The sequence below is a fragment of the Rhinopithecus roxellana genome, chromosome 5 (assembly GCF_007565055.1).
Source record: "Rhinopithecus roxellana isolate Shanxi Qingling chromosome 5, ASM756505v1, whole genome shotgun sequence".
In the NCBI taxonomy this organism is placed as follows: Eukaryota; Metazoa; Chordata; class Mammalia; order Primates; family Cercopithecidae; genus Rhinopithecus; species Rhinopithecus roxellana.
Window position 1 is genome coordinate 69,892,708 of NC_044553.1, and position 21,660 is coordinate 69,914,367.

At 34.7% G+C, this 21,660-nt stretch overlaps 1 protein-coding gene across 2 annotated transcripts in view; it reads right to left on the reverse strand.

Annotated features, from left to right (window-relative positions):
* SPRED1 (sprouty related EVH1 domain containing 1) overlaps positions 1–21,660 on the reverse strand; it is a 107,750-nt gene that overhangs the window by 13,489 nt on the left and 72,601 nt on the right. For both annotated transcript variants that reach the window (XM_030931461.1, XM_010358441.2), the window contains exons 4-5: positions 20,590–20,636; positions 5,395–5,553 (exon numbers count right to left, since the gene is read on the reverse strand). In XM_030931461.1, the coding sequence (XP_030787321.1) occupies positions 5,395–5,553; positions 20,590–20,636 (206 nt within the window). The remainder of the gene's footprint in view (positions 1–5,394; positions 5,554–20,589; positions 20,637–21,660) is intronic.

Genomic DNA, 21,660 nt, shown 5'->3' on the forward strand with positions numbered 1-21,660 from the left:
TGCTGAATGGTACTGTGTTTTATTCCTATTAAGAAACTTCTACAATATTTCTTTACTGTATGTATAGCTACGGTCTACTGCAGCTTTAAAAGAGAAAACCATTCCATTATAATTCCTATTAAATTGAGAAGTTCACTGATTATAACATCAGCAAATGTGTAAACATCTAGTTATGCAAATTTATATAATATAACCCTTGCTTCTCTAAGTCACATCAATCTTGGAGATAAGAAAAAGTATCAATTACAAGTATTATTGTTCTATTTATTTGACATTTTTCCTAAGTGCTTTATATATAAAAGATTAATTATTTAATATTTATAACAACTCCAGGAGGTAGATACTGATATTATACCAATTTACAGATGAGGATACTAAGGCACAAAGAACGTAAGTAACTTGTCCAAGGCCACACAGCTAGTAAGTAAAGAAGCTGGAATTCAGACCCAAACAGAATAGGCTCTAGAGGCCATGTCATAATCCCAAAGCTAAGAGCTGTCTGCCAGATGTTGTTCACTTCTCTCTCTCTAGTTATTTAGCCCTTTTTGTGCTTTCTACCTGATAACTACATTCTTCAACCACCCCATCATAACAACCATTACTATTTTGGAAGAAGAGTTCAGTTCTTTTTCCCCATCAATCAAAAGAACACCTTTAAATGTATAGTTTTCAGCCAAAGAAGGTAGGCCAAATAAATTCCCTGGGCCTGGGATGAGGAATACTGGTATATCGTAACATCCCTGTGTTCCATTCACCGTGTTTTCTTTCCCTGCTCAACTGTTTGAATCAGTGACTTAGTTCAGGATATGCATACTTTACCTCTCTCCTACGCTGACATGAGTTTTTCTGCCCACTCAGTATGTGGGAAAATATTTTGTATTAAAAACTGTTAAAATGAGTATCTCCAGATTCAAATGTCTCATAGGATGCCTGGACGTTTACAAGCAAATATGACTCCTGGTGGGTTCATTTTAATATCCCAAAATCTCTAGCGAAAACATGCAGATTGCTTTTAGCCTTTATTCTTGCAATTATTTTGCTCAAGGTAAAACTGGCTTGCAATTTTTTCCTTAATTTTTCTTTAATTTTTTATAAAATTTCATAATAAATTTGGACAACATACATAAACTACAGATAATTTTTAATCACTAAAATTAGGTAGTTTGCCAGTTTGTTGTGAGGATTAAGAGTTATATAAGTAAAGCACTTAAAATAGTATCTAGCACATAGTAGTCACCAGCTATGATAAAAATTAATAATAATGATCAGTGAAAAATAAAGTTACAGGGAGCCTGGGAGACTTACCCAGAGACTTTTACAATCCGTGTCCACCTTGAATAATTCAAACTGTATTTGCTATGGTATGAGAGTTGCTGGAAGAAAAGGTCCTAGATGATCTAGAAGGTTTTTTGTTCTCTCTCTACCCACTTTTAAGACTTTAGGACAAGAATAGTAGGGCCCACAATGCTGAATTAATCAAGTTTGAATTTCATTAACTTTCTGTCTCCATAGCAAATCCGTAACTCTACCTAAACTTCACTTGCACTTCTCTCTTCTCATGCAATTCTCCTGTCTTTACAGTCTCTGTTGTACCCTTCTCTATCAATTTCTCTCTGTCCCGAATCTTTTAATTTCTCCACTTTCTTCATCTTATGACCATATTCATTTATTGACCCTGCACCCCTCGAACTCCATCTATTTGTTAAGGAAGGCTTTTGCAGTCAAGCTTCTAGAGAAGTGGCTAGCAAATATCATCTTTGTTTCCTCTCCAGTCATGCACACCTCTTAATCCCACTGAAAATGTGGTACAGTTATCAATTACCTTTATAGAAATGAATTTCAATTTTATTGGGGCATTTTTGCTATAAAATATTAATTAACTACTCCATCATTTCCTTTCCTTACTCCATCACTGCCCTCCCCAGGCTTCTGAGACACCCTTTTCTGGTTCGCCTAATGTGACTGCTCTTAACTCACTGACTCAGTATTTAGTGATTCCCTACTGTTAATAGTTTTAAAATAGAACATAGTCTTCCAAAGTAATTCTAACTGTCCCCATAGCTTCAATTTTCATTCTCTGATAATGATTTCCAAAATTTATCTCCAGTCTTTAACTCTCCCTGAGCTTCAAACAACATTTAAAGAGCCACTGGCTGAAAATTCCTAAATCTGTTCAAAGGCATGAAGTCACAGATTCCAGGAGCTCCATACACCCAAAACAAAATACATAACCTAATACCTAGGTATAGCATAATAAAACATCTGAAAACAATAAAGATATTATTTCTTAATAGGAAGGGTAGAAACTTCTCAATGGTATTACATTTTTTAAATTGATGAAAGAAAATAAATTGTAACAGAATTCAATGAAAAGCAAAACATCCTTCAAAAATGAAGGAAATAAAAGATTTTTTTCAGATAATGAAAACTGAGGTTCAGCAAGCACCAATAAACAGCAAATGATCCTAGATGGAAGTATAATACATAACGTATTGAAGAATGTCAAAAGTCATAAAAAGGTGAATAAACCTAAATGAATGCTGACTGTTTAAAATATTTTGGCAAGGTTTTAAATTTTATAGAGATAAAAGTTTGTAATAACAATTACATAAAAGGTAAAAAGGAGGTAAACTGAGTTAAGATACTGTAGATCTGTGCATTATCCTGAAAATGGTAAAACACTAATACAGGATAGATTTTAAGGAGGCAAGATACATTTGTAATAACCACTAAAAATACTGAACAACTGTATTACTAATTAGCTAATAAAGGGATGAGAATCAAGTAACTATATTTGAATAAGCACAGTGAAGGAAAAAAACGCAGCAAATGGGGCAAATAAAAAATGAATAAAATGGTAGATTTATATCAATAATTGTGGTAAAAGTAAATGAACAAAATACTCCAATTAAAAGACAAAGACACTCTGGGGAAAAAAAACCCAAACCCAACTATATATGGTTTAAAAGAGAGGTCTGAAATGTTGGAAGTAAAAGGAAAAATACAAACAAAAAAAAACTATTGTGAAAGTGCTAACCAGAAGAAAATTGATGTAATCAGACATCAAAAAAGTATTTGTAGGCAAGAAGTATTACTAGAGACAAAGGAGGGTATCTCATAATGACAAAAGGATCAATTCAGCAAAAAGGCTGCTATACCCAACTACTAAAAATGTGCATTCTTTTTGAATGTACATAAAACACTGGGCCAGGGGCCGTGGCTCACGCCTGTAATCCCAGTACTTTGGGAGGCCAAGGTGGGTGGATCACGAGGTCAGGATATCAAGACCATCCTGGCTAACATGGTGAAACCCCGTCTCTACTAAAAATACAAAAAATTAGCGGGGCATGGTGGCAGGCGCCTGTAGTCCCAGCTACTTGGGAGGCTGAGGCAGGAGAATGACATGAACCCGGGAGGCGGAGCTTGCAGTGAGCCGAGATCCCACCACTGCACTCCAGCCTGGCCAATAGAGACTCCGTCTCAAAAAAAAAAAATAATAATAAAAAATAAAACAACAACAACAAAAAACACTGACTATATGCTGGGCCATCAACCAAGTTCCAACAAATATCAAAAAAATGAAGTCATACATGAAATCATCTTTATTTGTAACATTAAAGAGAAAACTAGAAAACCCCAAATATTCAGAAATTGTTCCGTTTCTGAATAATGGTAAAAATAGGGCATATCATCATTTTGCCAATGATAGGTAGTGGAAGCAGAGTAGCATATGGTAGTTTACTCCTTTATTCATTCTACCTCTGGTATGTCTAAAATTTTCCATTAAAAATGAATAAACTAGAAAATATTGTAAAATGTGGATAGAGGAGCACTGAAATGAAATTTTATAGCCTTAAATACATACATTAGAAAAAGAAAGAAAAAGAGGGAAAAAGCTGAAAACAAAAATCAAGAAACTAAGCTTTCATAAGAATCTAAAACCAAGAAGAGTAAAGCTAAAACTTAATAGTGTAGGCAAATAGAAGCAGAAATCAATGAAATAGAAAACAAACATTTAAAAAAGTAAAAAATCCAAAAGTTATCTTCGAAAAGGCTAAAAATGATCAACTCCTAAGCAAGAATAATCAGAGAGAAGGCACATATTTTCAATATCAGCAACCAAAAATGGGATATATTTATGCCAATGAACTTAAAAATTTGGATGAAATAGACAAAGTTACTGTAAACTATAACTTGTCATAGCTGACACAAAAAGAATTAGGAAACGTGAACAGTCCTGTGTCTGTTAAACTAATTCCACAGTTCAAAACCATCTAAGTTCAAAACCATCTAAAAAAAAAAAAAAAAATCCAGGCCCAGACGGCTTCACTGGGGAATTCTACCAAACCTTTAAGAAAGAAGTAACAACCAATCTTAAACTCTTCCATACATGCAAAAAAGAAATACTGTCCAACTTATTTTATAAAGCCAGCATACCCTGATAGCAACACCTGATAAAAACATTGTAAGGGGCCGGGTGCAGTGGCTCACACCTGCAATCTTTGGGAGGCTGAGGCGGGTGGATCACGAGGTCAGGAATTCGAGACCAGCCTGACCAAGATGATGAAACCCCATCTCTACTAAAAACTACAAAAAAATTAGCCAGGTGTGGTGACAGGTGCCTGTAATCCCAGCTACTCGGGAGGCTGAGGCAGGAGCATCGCTTGAACCCAGGCGGTAGAGGTTGCAGTGAGCTGAGATCATGCCACTGTACTCCAGCCTGGGCGACAGAGTGAGACTCTGTCTCAAAAAAAAAGGAAAAAAAATATTATAAGGAAGGAAAATTACGTTTATCTCTTTTATAAGCACAGACATAAAAATCCAAGATGAAATACTGACAAATCCATATGCTTGAATGTATATGTATATATGTATGTATGTGTGTATAATGAATATATCACATGGCAACCAAGATGGGTTTATTCCAAGACTGCAAGGTTGCAAACCAATGACAGCAATTTAACAGAATAAAGGAAGAAAAAAATAGAATCACCTCAATTACTGGGGAAAAAGCATGTAATAAAAATTTAGTTCTGTAAGAACAAAAGGTTATCCTTAATCTGATAAAGACATCTATAAAAACATATAGTAAACACATCATAATTAATGATAAATATTGAAAGCTTTCCTGTGAGATAAGGGGTAAAATAAGAATGCTTGTGATATCCCCTTGCTCAATCACTACACCCATATAGGACTTTATGGTATATATGTTTATTGTTTCACTCTGGATTTGATTCGTTATAAATCAAATTATCCTGGTTTTTTTTTGTTTGTTTGTTTGTTTTACTGTGTCTGGTAAAGGGCAGATGGTTTTAATGTTCTCATCTAAGACATCATCCAATTTCTACACATATAAACAACATGCTGAAAAAATACTTTTTATCTTTTTACCTGATTGGCTTGGCTTTGCATGTAGACTCTTCTGGCATTCAGATCTTCAAAGGGAGAAGGTCTTATATTTGAGCTTCTATAAGGCTCACTGGTAACAACTGTCTCTTGCTGAAAAAGGTGATCCTTCACTAGAGAACTGGAAGAATCCTCTTCAGTTGCCTATTGGGAACAACCCTCAACTCATTAGTTGCCAGAATAAAAACCACCACCACCACAAAATAAGATACTAAAAATGTATTAATATTTAGCAAGTCAGTAAGTATATCTCACTGCCATCACTATGAATTGCAATTCCCAAAACTCAAATGTATGTGGTTAGAAAGCTATGTCAAAATACAGTAATATGAACTTTTAGAAAAATTCAACTTCATGAGAAAAACGGGCTTTCTTATTAAAAATAACATGAAGAACTAAAAGGCTAACCATGTCATGTAGAAGAGCTAATTATAATAATGCTTTTAACTATAATAAAAGTGATAAATGTACATAGAAAATGCAGATATTATTAGGAAGAAAACACAAATCTATGTTTTATTTTGCAAGTTAAAAAAAAGGTTCCAAGAACTCTGCTGTTGATAGTGAGTCAAAAGACAGAAGACAACAGTAGTCTATTACTGTGTTGAATGAGTGAATGAATAAATTAGCCTCAACTTGCTGATTATGCAGGATTTAAATCATGCACTCTCACTACTTAGGTTGGGAGATATGCTCAATAAATGACACTCACTAAAGACATGCTTTTAAAATGTCATAAACAATAATTTATGTAAAATAAATGTTAAGTAAGTAAAATTTAGCACACTACAAAACACAAAGTCCTGGAAGGGCTTTGTTTCATTTAATTTTTTAAAGAAATGGGATATTACTTTTCCCATCACTGTGTAATTATTTAAGAAAAAAGCTGATACCCAAGTAAAAGTGGCTGAAACACTTTCACTAGCTTATTCTAAAATAATTCAGAGCAACCACTATAGGGCTAACAATTTTAAGGGTTCAAACCTTCCATAAGCTTTTCTTCTTAAAAGATTTAAAAGATTTTGTTGGTGCTACTTCTAAAATTATCAAATAAAATTCAAAAATGACTAAGATATTTTAAATGTATAAATGCAAGTTCTAGTTTTTGTTCTAGAGAAAAAATAGCCTTGTCCCATTTAATTCCTTTGGCATTCAATCTCTCAGTCAGAAAATCACTGTAATACCAACGCTATTTTATGACACTGGGCTATCAACAAGGATATAATAATAATTAAAAATGCTCTTGAAACTCAAAGCTGTTATTGCATCAAGGAGTAGGCAATTGAACTATTAAAAATATATCTGAGAATCTACTGTCACTTAAAATTATGTCAAAATTGGCTGCTATTTTTACCCAATTTTCATAACAGCTGTCCCAACGTGTTGTGACAGTTGCTGATAAAATATTGGAAAAATGTTGGCTAAACACTGATATCCAGCAAACATGCTTTCAAAATACATAATCAAAAGTGGGAAGAGTAGAAAACTTCAGGAAATGTATTTGTTTCAGAGATTTCTGAAAATAAATGACTCAAATAATTGTCAAAAATCATAAGCAAACTGAATAGAAGAAAATACTGGGGAGAAAAAAATAGGTGAGAAAAGATCTAAGTTAGAATCTTGTCGTACTTTAACTTCTCTAAATCACAATTTCTTTTTTTAGTTTTCTTTTGAAACGGAGTCTTGCTCTTGTTGCTCAGACTGGAGTGCAGTGATGCAATCTTGGCTCACTGCAATCTCCGCCTCCCAGGTTCAAGCAATTCTCTGCCTCAGCCTCCTGAGTAGCTGAGATTACAGGCACCCGCTGCCACACCAGGCTAATTTTTTTTTTTTTTAAGTAGCAACAGGGTTTCACCATGTTGGCCAGGCTGGTCTCAAACTCCTGACTTCAAGTTATCCACCCGCCTCGGTCTCCCAAAGTGCTGGGATTACAGGTGCACAATTTCTTTTTATTACAAATTGAATAGCTGCCTAAACAATCTCAGGGTTGGGATACTCAGGAGATTGAAAACTATAAACAAGTGTAAGTTTTAGGAGTAGTATCAGTGAATTACAAGATATTGCTTTTAATTGAGACTTTTTTTGAATTAGGTTATCTTTTACTAAATTATAACTGAGAAATCATGTTAAAATTATAAATTAAAATAAAGCTGACTTAAACAAATCTGCATATGAACAAACTTAGTGTCTTGCTGTAATGAGCTGGGTTATTCTACTTATATCCTATAAATTAAACATTAACACATTTTACTTTAAATAATACTTTTTAAATAATAATTTTTTAAAGAAAATATAACAAGGGTTTGTTGCTTCATTAAACTGTGTGTAATATTTAAGTAACAAATGATTTTTAAATGTTTACCAATGTACCTGGAATTAACCTATTAACTAGGAATAGTTCATATTGCACAATGAATTTATAGATACACACCTAAACGGGTCTCAGCGAATAAAATAACCAAACCATCATTCAAGTGGCTGATATGGCAAACAAAAGACTGTTTGAAAATGCAAAGTATACAATCTACAATGAAGTATATATTATTCATGAATTGTAAGAATCAAATTAACATTTTAGAGAATCCTAAACTAGAAAAAAAGTATCTTCCTACTACCTAATTATCTCTTTCAGTAAGTTAAAAGTTTCAATGCATATTAAATTTACAAGTTTTTAAAAAAGTGGTGATAAGGAAAACAGGCATACTCATTCATTGCTAATTCTACACACAAAGAAGTAAAATAAAATCTGGAACAACTCTTTCGGGAAAGCAATTTTAATAAACTGTACGAAAAGCTTTTAAAACATTCACACATTTTGATCACTTCTTGAATCCGGCAAAGAAAAGAGTACTAAAATGGAAAAAGCTTTAGGCACAAAGTATTTTTCTCAGAATTATTATTTGTTGTTGTTTTAAAGTTTTTTTTTTTTTTTTTTTTTTTTCCACTAGTTTTTTTGGAGAACAGGTGGTGTTTGGTTACATGAATAAGTTCCTTAGTGGTGATTTCTGAGATTTTGGTGGACCCATCACCTGAACAGTGTACACTGTACCCAATGTGTAGTCTTTTATCCCTCACCACCCCCACCCTTTTCCGAGTCCCCAAAGTCCAACGTATCATTTTTATGCCTTTGTGTCCTCATAGATTAGCTCCCACATATGAGTGAGAATGAGTGAGAACCTATAACGTTTGGTTTTCTACTCCTGAGTTGCTTTACTTTGAATAATAGTTTCCAATTCCACCCAGGTTGTTGCAAATGCCATTATTTCTTTCCTTTTTATGGTTGAGTAGCATTCCATTGTGTGTGTGTGTGTGTGTGTGTGTGTGTATACCACATTTTCTTTATCCACTCATTGACTGATGGGCATTTGGGCTGGTTCCGTATTTTGTAACTGCAAATTATGCTGCTACAAACATGCATGTGCAAGTATCTTTTTCGTATAACTTCTTTTCCTCTAGGTAGAGAACTATTTTTAATAGTAAAAAGAAACAACTTAACCATGCCATAATAAGAGAATGGTGAAGCAAATTATGATATGCCCATAAAGTGAAATATGGTGTTGTCATTTGAAATCGGGTTTGAGAATAATGTAATATACAATGTAGGAAATGTTTAGTGTTAAAAACTCAGTATATAAAATTTTATTTACAGTATTATCACAGTCATAAAAAGATAAGAAGTTAGAAGGAAATAAAATGAAGGTTAATACTTCTTGATAGTATGATTAATTTTCCAATTTTGTAAGCTTACTTTTATATAATTTTAAAATCAAGGTACTGAATACTTTCTCCCTTACTTTTGATATATAATCATTTTATATTTTAAATTATTATTTTAAACTTTATTGGAGGGGTAACTCAATGAGACTCTTTTTTTCAATTTGTTTATGAATTAATATTATTGCTAGAATGAGACAGGTTTAGCATCAATTCTATTCCTGTTTTGCCTTTTTTTTTCAAGAGACAGGGTCTTACTATGTTGTCCAGGATGGCCTCAAACTCCTGGTCTCAACTGGTCCTCCCTAGTAGCTGATACCACAGATGGGTACAGGCCACTGTGCCTGATAAATCATAATACTTAAAATACAAATATACTGTACCAATGAAATCACTTTTTAGCTTAAATACATTTTCCCTCTTCATCTGAAATAATTAACTGAGAGACATACTATACCTTTGCCCAAATCCTTCTGAATTCATGCAGAATATGTCTTTATGTCAATAAAATAATTTTCTAAACAAGGTAATCTTCTGAATATCTTTCAAATCCATTTCCTCTTCTCAATACCCACTATTCACTGTCTTAATGCAAAGCCCTCATTATCTTTTTTTTGCCTGTCTTATTTCAGTAGGTTTCTAACTGATTTCCTTGTTTCCAGCCTTTGTCCCATTATTCTTCAGGCAAATCTAATTGGTTTTTCTGTTCAAAACCCCTTAAGGTTTCCAATTACCAAAGCTTTGTTGGAAGACTGGGCACATGCTGGAGAGGACAGGGAGGAGAATAAGTATTCACTAAGGAACTCTTTTGCAAGGTACATAATTTACACAGTACATAGAAATGGGCCCTCTCTCCCTAGGAAACATGAGACTCACAAGATAAAGCCCAATTTTGTTTTCCTATGAAAGAGAAATGGACAGTAAGTACATGAAAACATACTGACCATTAAAGACACATGAAAGTATAATGCCATTTTTATACACTAGGTAAGATGTAAAAAATACATAGTAACACTCAATGTTGGCAAGGGTTTGGAGAAATAGAAATACTTTTTTTGCACTGTTGGTGAGAGTGCAATTTGACAATGCCACTGGAAAAAAGAAAAATCCATACTTTTTGACCCAGCATTTCTACTTCGAGAGATTGACTACATATACAGATACACACACACACACACGCAATCACAGTAGCACTATTTTTTAACAAAAACAAAGAAAACAAGAATCAAAATATTTTACGGCTCTACCAGCAGGGAACTGGTTAAAAATTATAATATATGATAGAATTCTGTGCAGCGATTAAAATGATATTTTCAGTGTTCCCAAGCTATTGTTAAATGAAAAAAGCCAGGTACAGAACAGTCAATATGGCATGATCCCATTTGTCTTAACTGATAGAAGGATGAATTGATGTATTTATATTTTTACTTTTAAAATACCAAAAACTATTACACACCAAACTATTAATATAGTTCTGGGGAGTTAAGGCTACAACCAGGGGACTCATGGGTTCTCTAAGGAGTTATTTTATATGTATAAAGGACTATATACATAACCAAATAAATAATAATAGAACGTGTGCATTTGTCACCCAACTTCAGTGAACATAACCAATACAACTAATTACTCCTTTGTGTTTCTCCATCTTAGCACCCCCACCTGTACCACTTGGACCCTCAGCAGATAAATCCTATCTTGAAGTCATATTGTTTTTCATTTTCTTATCTTCTTTACAGTTTTACCACACATATATCCCTTAACAATATTAGTTATAGATGCTTTTGAACTGACTGATATCGTGGGACATTCTGAAACTTTTTTGCTCAATTTTTTTCAGTGAAATTCATTCACATTGACATGTGCAGCAATAATCAGTCATGTTACCTCTGTGTACCAATGATAGCTGAAATATATTGAGCATTTTCTATGTATCAGACAGTCTCAAGTACTTTACATGGGTTAACTCAATCCTCACAATCATCTTTTGAGGTACACAGCATTATCAACCTACTCCATATGAAGAGACTAAAATTCAAAGGGATTAAGCAACTTGCCTAAAATAAAAGTTACTAGGTGGCAGAGTCTGGATAAGAACACTACAATTTATTCATCTATTCTCTGCCTATGGATGTTTGGGTGGTTCTAATTTTTGGCTATTTCAATAAACATTGCTAGGAATAATAGTGTATAGGCCTTATGGTATATATGCCCAAGAGTTTCTCTAGAAGATATCCAAGAATAGAAATGCTGGGTCACAGGATATACATATGTTCCAGTTCTCATAATGAAAATGATTTTCGAAGGTGGTTTAAACAATTCATATATCCACAATGAGTGCTCCATATTCTTACCAAGACAAGGTGCTGTCATACTGTTCACTCTTATATGTATATCTGTCATTTAATTCCTATTATAATGGATCCATCTTATTAAAAATTACAAAGTGGCTTTCCTTATGTGAATAAGAAACTCCAAGAAAGAACAAAAGAATAAATGAATACACAGTCTGTTACTTAAAGAGTCAATATGCTTTCTTAATATGGCTTGTTCCTACTGGTTTTCATCCTCGTTTCTTTGCTTTACAAATATTGATGTACCTGTTTCTTTCTGTTAGCATCTGATGTTTCATACTTCTGATTTTCTGGTACAAGTCGCTTCCTCTGCCCAACAATGACATGCTTCAAATTTTCCACTAAAAAACTGTTTTATGCTTAACCTCAGCCACAAACTCATTAAAAAGTCTTTGTGGATTCACTCACAAGTTATTCACTCCCTCCTTTGAATTACCTTAAAATTACATGTATCTATCACCGTATATTCTGAGTACTATTTTATTTACATTTTTCCCATGAACCAGTGCTACATTCTGAATGTTTGTGTCCTCCACAAAATTCATATGTGGAAATCTAATTACCAATGTGATGGTATTAGGAGGTGGGGCTATGATTCAATTAGGAAGGTAGAGCCCTCATGAATGTGATTAGTGTCCTTATAAAAGAGATTCCAGAGTGCTGTCCTGTTCTTTCCACCATGTGAGAATATAGCCAAAAAGTACCACTTATGAACCCGAAAGTGGGCCCTCATCAGGCAGTCTGTTGAGAGTGGACTTCCCAGACTCAAAAATGGTGACAAATTACTTTTGTTTATAAGCTACCCAGTCAAGGGATTTTGCTGTAGCAGCTAGAACGAACTAGGACAACCTGTAAGGAGGGACTCTGCCTAAGTTTTATCCCTGGAGCATAGAACTATATGCCTGGCGCACACTGAGAATTCTATAATCTGTGACAAGCGAATATCCAATAATCAGATCACATTGATACCTCAGGAATAAATGTGACATAATAGAAAAAAAAGTGTATAAAAAGAGCTCCTTAAGCAATAATAAATCTAAACACTCTAGCTAGTTAGCTAGACAGGGTCTTGCTCTGTTGCCCAGGGTGGAATGCAGTGGCATGATCACAGCTCACTGCAACCTTGACTTTCCAGGCTCAAATGATCCTCTCACCTCAGCCTCCTGAGTAGCTGGAACTACAGGTGCACTCCACCATACGTGGCAAATTTTTTGCTTTTGGTAGAGACAGAGTCTCACTGTGTTGCTCAGGCTGGTCTTGAACTCCTAGGCTCAAGCAATCTTTCCATCTCATCCTCCCAAACTGCTGGGATTACAGGCATGAGCTATCACACCAGGCAAAAAACATCTCTGAATAACTGTTATTCAAAGTTCAAGTTATAAAAACAATAAAAATTATTTCCATAACTATCCCTGTCAAATAGCCACTATTACTATTTGACATACATCTTCCTAAATTTCCTAATGCACGTATATGTGTTTACATGCTATGTATAATTTGATCCCATTTATATTAGTCTATCCATACAGGGCTCCTTTTCTTCACTCCTTAACATTCCATGGACCTTCCCCATATCAGTATACATGTTACACTTCGCAACTGCTGCAGAGAAGTCCAGTATTGCATATGTCATATATTACTTAGCTAATACTCTAATTATGGGCATTTACATTTCCAAATTTCTGTTATATGCATTGTAATGTACTTCTTTTTACATATATCTTGGTGTACCTGTATTATTTCTTTAGTATTAGTTCCTATAAATGGAATTGTTGAATAAAGTATATATACATATTCAATTACATTACCAAGCTACCCTTTGGCAAACTTATGTTATCAACTAAAAACCCCTTAATTGTGTAAGACAGAGGAACCATTTCCTTACATCTCTGCCCACACTGGGTCTTATCGCTTACCTAATTTTTATATTAGGGATGTTCAACCTAAGTATAAATGTGTATAATACAATATAATATACCTACCCTAATAAAAAAAATTCAAAATCTGAGCATTATTTTGAGCCACATATCAGTGCTTAAGAAAATCTGAATTTTGGAGGATTCTGAATTGTGGATTAGGGATGCTCAACCTGTAGTAATAACCAAAACATTTTCTTAATTTGGATATGATTAAACATAAAGTGTTCAGACTTAGACAAACTTCTATTTTTTTTTACTGGGTTATAACCCCTGAAAAGTGACAATTACTATGGAAACATGAACATAAGATAAAATTAGGTGGTGGGAAATCCCAAAAATCTTCCACAAGAGCAAAAAGTTTAATAGATGATAGGCACAAAGACTGTAAATACACTGGCATGATCTCTAGTTTAAAAAACATAACATCTATAGCAGTTATATATACTCACATTCCATGCTTTTAGTACTGTATGGTGGCACAGGCTAATGTGTAATGTCTACAAAGTAACCATGCCAATAGTGCACAATGAAAAGCTGTTTTTCTCTCAGTTGCTGGTATAAGAATTATTCTCTTATGGTTGATAAGTGATTGCCTAACTTTTTATTTTTCAAAGACTTCTATAGCAATTTTGTGTGTAGAGGCAAAAGGATACAGAGTAAAGCAATAAAATAATTCCAGCTGTAGCTCTTGAGCAGAACATAAGGCCAGATGACAGCTGCAGAAAAAACAAAAACAAAGTTTGCTTCTCTCCTCCCTTTGCGCCCCATATTCTAGTGCTGGCTCTCAGAGAAAATTTAGTGCTGTTTTGCAAACCCTTGTTAATGTATGATTCCCAACAAATAAATCAAATGCAGAAAAAAGGGATACCACAGTCAACATACTGCTCAAGAACATCATTCTTGTAATTGTAAATCACAAATTACAGGTTTGCAAAATGTGTGGCTGGCTCATATCCTACTGAAGTTTTATAACAATTATATCATTGGTTTTTTAAATGACAGAAGTGGTTTAAATTTTTTCTTTGGTAAAGAGCCCTTATATCTTGGCATTACATGTGTTAAACATGCTACCATAGCAATTCTTTAGGTATTTAAAATTGTATGCTCAAGTTATGCTAGCTTAGGAAGCATAGAAAAAAAGGAAAAAAAATTACTCTACTTCCACAAGCCCAAAAAAACCATTATTAACATTGTGGTGTAGTGTTTCCAGTTTCAATCCATTTTAAATTCGGCCACAACTGTCTCCTATTCTGTTCATTAGATTTCTTTAGTTTGATTAGCTCAAGGGTAAGAACAAACCAGCCCTTGAATTTTTAGTTCTCTATTTGTCTACGAGCTTTGACTGGAAACATTAACAGCATATAGCATTTTCTTTAAGCTACCTGAACACAGCCATCTTTGATGAAATAATATACAAGGAATATGAAAAATGCAGCAAGACACACTGTCTGGCAATAGTAGTAAAGGAAAACAAGTCCTGTAACCTGGCTTATTCAACAGAAGAACTAAACTACCTTTCTAATGAAGAGTTAGTTTGGCTTAATGTGGTATTAGGTTTGCAGAGATTGTTTACTGTCTGTAGATCTACTTTTGAGTTAATAAGGAGTAGTTATACACATCCTGCTAACACACAAATCTTCAACTCTTAAATGACAAATGTATTTCTAGGATTTTTATCTTAACGTCACACTCAAAGACATAAATTAAAATGTATGTAAAAGGCTGTGGGAAATATTCGATGATGTGAATGATTAAATTGTAGTATAGCTACATAATGGAATGGCTAAGATCAAAGACTCTGAAGTTAGACTGACACAATGAAAATGGCCAAGAGATTTTAAGCTGACTGCATTTTAGAAGTATGATCCCAATGGTGCTTTTAAAAGGAAGTATGCATTTGTATACAAGATGTCAGAAGAAAGAAAAGCCTAAGCAGAAATATCCAAATATGAAGAGTAATTATTTTTGGGTAGGAATGAATCATTCCTAATTTTGTCCTTACAGTTTTCAAAATATGCATATATTAGTCTAAGAGTCAATAACATTTTAAATAACAAAACATTATGCAAAAAGTTATACAGAGAATTTTTTTGCTCTCTTATTGGGTAATAAAGAAAATTCAATCTAAGACACATCAGGGCTTTCTGAAAATTGTTAAGGCAGCACTTACTAAAGGATTGTGATAGCCTGCAGTACCATGAAATACTCTGTACTACCTAAATAAAGCCAGTCCACTTAGTTTTCAGATATAGAGCCTTATTAAAATATTACCACCTTTGAAAATCATTACATGAACAATTCATATCCCTTGCCTAAAGCAAAATTAGACAAACATAAATCATAGCCTTCTAATCATTTTGGCTCAGAAATGACATTACTTACTTCTAAAAAAGATTAAGTTAGTCATGTACTTCTCAATGGCCAAATGAGAAAACATGATAATATTTTACTTCATATCAATCAAATCTCATCTTTCTTCTGCCCCAAAGCATATCTAAGATCTTTTCCTCTTTTAACCTCAAGCCTGTTGTGAGGTAAGTTTTGTGGGTTTTGTTCTCAATCCAGCATATCTGAACAATAAGAGCTGTAAATGTCGTAAGTGACAACTCTGTCACCACTAAAAATGATCTTAAAACAAGGCATAAGCTAGCATTAAACAACAACGAAAACCTAGACCAGGCAAAGTGACTCATGCCAGAATCCCAACACTTTGAGAGACCAAGTGGGTGGATCACTTGAGCCCAGGAGTTTGAGACCAGCCTGGGCAACATGGCAAAACTGTCTCTACCAAATAGATACAAAAATTAGCTGGGAGTGGTGGCACGTGCCTATAGTCCAGCTACTTGGGAGGCTGACGTGGGAGGACCACGTGAACCCAGGAAACAAAGGCTGCAGTGAGCTGAGATCATGCCACTGCATTCCAGCCTGGGCAACAGAGTAAGATCTTGTCTCTAAACAAACAAACAAAAAACCAAAAGCTCTCATTTGCCTCATTAAAATAGTCAAAGAAAGAAACCAAATGAAAAGAACAGTCATACCTTCTTATTGATTAGGTTTTTAAAAATCTTAATTTTTAAGATTTTTCCTCAAAACTTTTCTTGAGTGCCAACTATGTATGTGATTAGCACTATACTACACATCAGGAATAAAAGATGAGCAAGATAGGATTTCAAATTCAAATGATGATCTGTTACAAAACCTTCCAAAGACAGATATGAAATAGAAAGGTAAATTTCTTTCTGTTGACTTATGATAATTGATGAAGACATTAACTGTTGAAAGCAGAAAGTTGTCCAATAGCTTATGAAGGAAATGTCTAGCAAAGTTATTGGCACAAAAATAGGTACTCAAATATTTGTTGAATTAATTAATGAACATTCAAAAGAGAGAGGATTTCCACTCTGGCATTTAATGCCTTCAAAACATTTATTTAAATATAACATTATCATTAGTTTTATTGTGTTAAAAAATTAGACAATGCGTTATTCTTTTAAACTACATTGTCTTTGTAAACAATTGTCAATGAAGTAAACCTGATATTAACACTACCTTAAACCATAATCTGTATTCAAAACATTTATTTATGTCAAGCCCACATAAGATGAATTATGAAACTTAACATGTATTTTATTCCTAATAAAGTAGCTAGATAAATCATAACACACTGCAACTTCCTATACATTCCAAAAGAAGAATGACCTTCTAAACCTTTGGAACATCATAAATGAAATAAATAGTACTAAAGTAAATCTAAGAGTTTTCTTTGCAGTTGTAACTCTGAAAAAATTAGCTATCATTCTAATCATCTTAAGAAAAAGTTAAAGTTCCCTTTCTGCTTGTGCATTCTTTACCTATAGATGCATTAAAAATTACCACAAAACTTAGCAGCTTCAAACACAAATATTTATTATCTCATAGTTTCTGTAAGTCACAAATGTGGGACCAATTTAGCTGGGTGATTCTGGCTCACAGTCCCCATGAAGTTCTAGTCAAGAGACTGGCAGTGGCTGTAATTATCTGAAGGCTTGTTTGTGGCCGAAGGACTTGCTTTCAGGATGATTCACTTCACGTGGTTGTTGTTAGAAGGCTCCAGTTCCTTGCTGGTTGTTGGTAGATGACCTCAATTCCTCACATGGATCTCTTCATACATTTCCTTCAGTGTCCCCATGCATAGTAGCTTGCTTCTCCCAGAGTCATACAAGAGAGAAAGCAAGATGGAAGCCAGAAACTTTCTTATCATCTACCCTCAGAAGTCACACTTCATTTTCAACATATTCTGTTTGGTAGAAGTGAGTCCCTAGGAACAGCCTATACTCAGGAAGAGGGGAATTAGACTCCAGTGAAGAAAGGAGTATAAAATAATGTTTCCATATTTTAAAACGACCATAATTCACTGCTCTTTGAACACCAATTATTTATATTTTTCTCATATTCAAAATACATTCTACCCTCCCATGACTCCCTACAAGTCTCATCTTTTTACAGCAACATCTTCAAAGCTATAGGATGCTGTCTTCTAAACAGGTGCAGGTACAGATGAAACTCCCTGGGTATATGCAGTTCCTTAAATGCTGCTCCTTGAATATATATCGCTTCTCTCAATCTGATGATCTGGAACTAAAGATACAAATTATCTGCCCAACACATACCCAAAAGACAACGGTAGGACAGGCAGAGGATAACTGCCATGTCACTTTCTTGTTCAAAAGTGGAAAAAATGAGAGGAACAACATAGTTATCGGTGCACGTAATTCTGAAATCAAGGTGGCAACGTTGGAAGTTCCTAGAGTGGAACTTAGGACCTGGGAATAGATTTTCGCAACTCTTGGCTCTGGCCTTTGAGATCTTGGTTCTAATTTCTAATTTCCTTCTATTTTCATTGAAAGGTGGGCCAAGTTTGCATCTGTATAGTGTTTTCAACTTGCTTCCTGCAAGTAGAATTTTGGGGATTCAAAGGGCCCCTCTTCAATCAAAGGTGGTATTTCTGCCAATATAATGCGTCAAAAAACTTTGTGAATCTTATAGAGGTCCACTCCACTAGATAAAAAGCACACTCATAAATGAGAAAAACTCTTCTCAACCTTAAACTTCCGCTATGTGACATACACTTATACTTCTTATAGGACCTATTACTTTGATTGAAAGATTCTCTGAGGTTCATCTTAAATCCTCCTACACTCACATCCTTAGACAATGCTTTTCTGAGAAGGCCCTGGATTTGATCTTTGCTTAGAAGCCATTTCTTAATCTTAGCCGTTTGACATATTGAGAAACTGAGAATTTTCAAAACCAGCGAAGTCCTGGGTTCTTGTTTAAGAGTCATTCCTTAGCTTACTTCTCTCATTTACTGTTTATCATAAGTAGTAAGAAGAGATCAGACAAAAAGCTTCAACCTTTTGCTTGAAAACTCCTTAGCTTAACCACCCAGTACATAGGGTATATTTTCTGTTTCCCACATTACTGCCAGGTGACATCGTTGCTAAGCTTTCAGACAGTAAACAAACATTCCCTTTCTTCCATTTTCCAATATGATTTTCTTCATTTTCATTTAAGCCCTCACTGACGCTCTATCCAAAGACCTTTAAGCTTCCAGTAACAGTCTCTTCGGAACTTTACTAAAACTCGCCTCAAAGACCTTCCAGCTTTTATTTACTGTCTGAATCCTGAGTCCAAAGTCATTCCCATGTTTTAGTATTTGTTGCAGCAGCACTCCATTTTCAGGTCTCCAGAATCTGTATCAGTCAAAAATCATTCCCAAATTTAGTGGCTTAAAATAACCAACATTTATTATTTCACAGTTCCGGTTGAGCAGGAATTCAAGAGCAGCTTAACTAGACGGTTTTGGTTCAGGGTTCCTCATAATGTTGCAATGAAAACATGGCACAACTGGTCATCTTAAGGCTTGCTTGGAGCTGAATAACCTGCTTCCAAGGCGGCTCACTAATATGGCTATTGTCTGAAGGCTTCAGTTCCTCACCACATGAATATCTACATAGTGTTGCTTGAATGTCCTTATAATATGGCAGTTAGGCATCCTCCATAATGTGGGTGACCTCAAGCAATTAGTTGAAAGGCATAAGAAAAAAGATTGAGGTCCTCTGAAGAGAACAGAATTCAGCCTTCTCATGACTGCAACATCAACTTGTGCCAATTTCCAGCATGCCTGCCCATTCTGCCAACCCAGCCCACAATCTTATGAACCACTTCCTTAAAAAAAAAAAAAAAAAAAAGAAACTTTACTTTCTATATAAAGATTGATATCTCTTATCTGAAATGCTTGGAACCATAACTGTTTCAAATTTCAGAATATTTGTATGTGCATAATAAGACATCTTAAGGATAGCACCCAACTTTACAGATTAAATTTATTTATATTTATACACCTTATAATACACAGGCTGAAGGTAATTTTATACATGATTTAAAATAATTTCAGGCATGACAAAATTCTGACTGCATTTTTAGTGTGATTCATTAAATGAGGTCAAGTGTAAATTTTTTCTACTTGAGGTGTCATGTCTATACTCAAAAAGTTTTGGATTTTGGGGCCGGGCATGGTGGCTCAGGCCTATAATTCCAGCATTGTGGGGAGGTGGGTGGATCGCTTCAGCCCAGGAGTTCGAGACCAGCCTAAGCAACATAGCAAGACCTTGTCTCAAAAAGAAAAAAAGTTTCAGATTTTGGAACATTCAGATTTTAAATTTTCAGGTGAGGGATGCTCAACCTGTATTGGTTATTTTTTTCTGGAGAAATTTGACAAATACAGTGTCTTAGAAATATTCTTCGCAGGCCGGGCACGGTGGCTCTAGCCTGTAATCCTAGCACTTTGGGAGGCCGAGACGGGCAGATCACGAGGTCAGGAGATCGAGACCATCCTGGCTAACATGGTGAAACCCCATCTCTACTAAAAAATACAAAAAACTAGCCGGGCGAGGTGGCGGGCATCTGTAGTCCCAGCTACTCAGGAGGCTGAGGCAGAAGAATGGCGTAAACCCGGGAGGCGGAGCTTGCAGTGAGTGAGATCCGGCCACTCCACTGCACTCCAGCCTGGGTGACAGAGCCAGACTCCGTCTCAAAAAAAAAAAAAAAAAAAAAAAAAAAGAAATATTCTTAGCAGTTCATAAGTTTATTTAATAAGGTAGTGATTTCTTCCCCATCCTTTATGTTTTACAAATTCCTTCCAAGCCGTTACTTACTTGTAAGTCATCTGCCCCTTCAGCTTCATTTTTTGATTCGGGGCATCCTAAGAAAACAGATATGGTTAATTAAGCATAGAATTTTTGTCTTAGAGTCCAGTATTAATGACTAATTGATTACGTCATTATAATACTTTAGAAGACTAATCAGAGATCTTTCTGGACTGCCTGGCAATTAAGATACTGGCCACTTATATTTGCCCGTTAGAATAATGGAGAACAATCTTAAGTATTTCCTTCTTCTATAGGAAAATTTCCAGTTGCTTAACTAACGAGATGCTTTCTCTGAAAGTATACTATCTCTAGCACCCCCTGCCCCTAGTTTCTCCCAAATACTGCCAATTACTAGGCAGATTATAATTACACTGCTCTGGAGATGCTAAGGTGCGATTTATTCAATTTTTCTAAATGCTTTGACCCAGGAAACAGTATTTAGTACCCATAACCAGGATTTTAGTTGCTTTAGCTAAGATGGAAAACAAATGAGTTTTAATCCACTATTGATAGTTAAAGGCCAATTGTTGTTACTGACTTTTGTGCATCAATGTCTCTGTACAAATTTTCATGCTGTTAAGGGTACCTTTAGTTTCAATAAATTAATAAGAAAGGATTTGTCCTAGTATTCTTAATTCATGCTACCCTTGAGAGGCACAGCTTAGCATGGAGTAGGCATGAGATAAGGAGAAATGCGCCCTTTTGAAAGAGCAGCATATTTTATCTTTTTGTCACAGAAGGTCAAGTAAAAGCAATTTGAGATTGTTGAAAGTCTATATAACAGCTGATAATAATGCTAGCTAATGTTTTTTAATGTTCAAAAATAACAAGGCAGACTAAGTACTATAGTCTACTCTACTTAGGAGTTTGTAAGTTACTCCTTATAAATCATTTTTTAAAACATTAAACCCCATCTATTTGATCCTAGTGAAAAGAGGTAAACTGTTATGGTACCTGAGCATAAGCTTAAAAGTAATTCAAAACTTTAAATCATATAAATTCCAGCAGCCATGGATAATATTTTTCTCTTTAAAGCACTGGTTCTTCAAACCTTGCTAAAGGTTAGAATCAACTGAG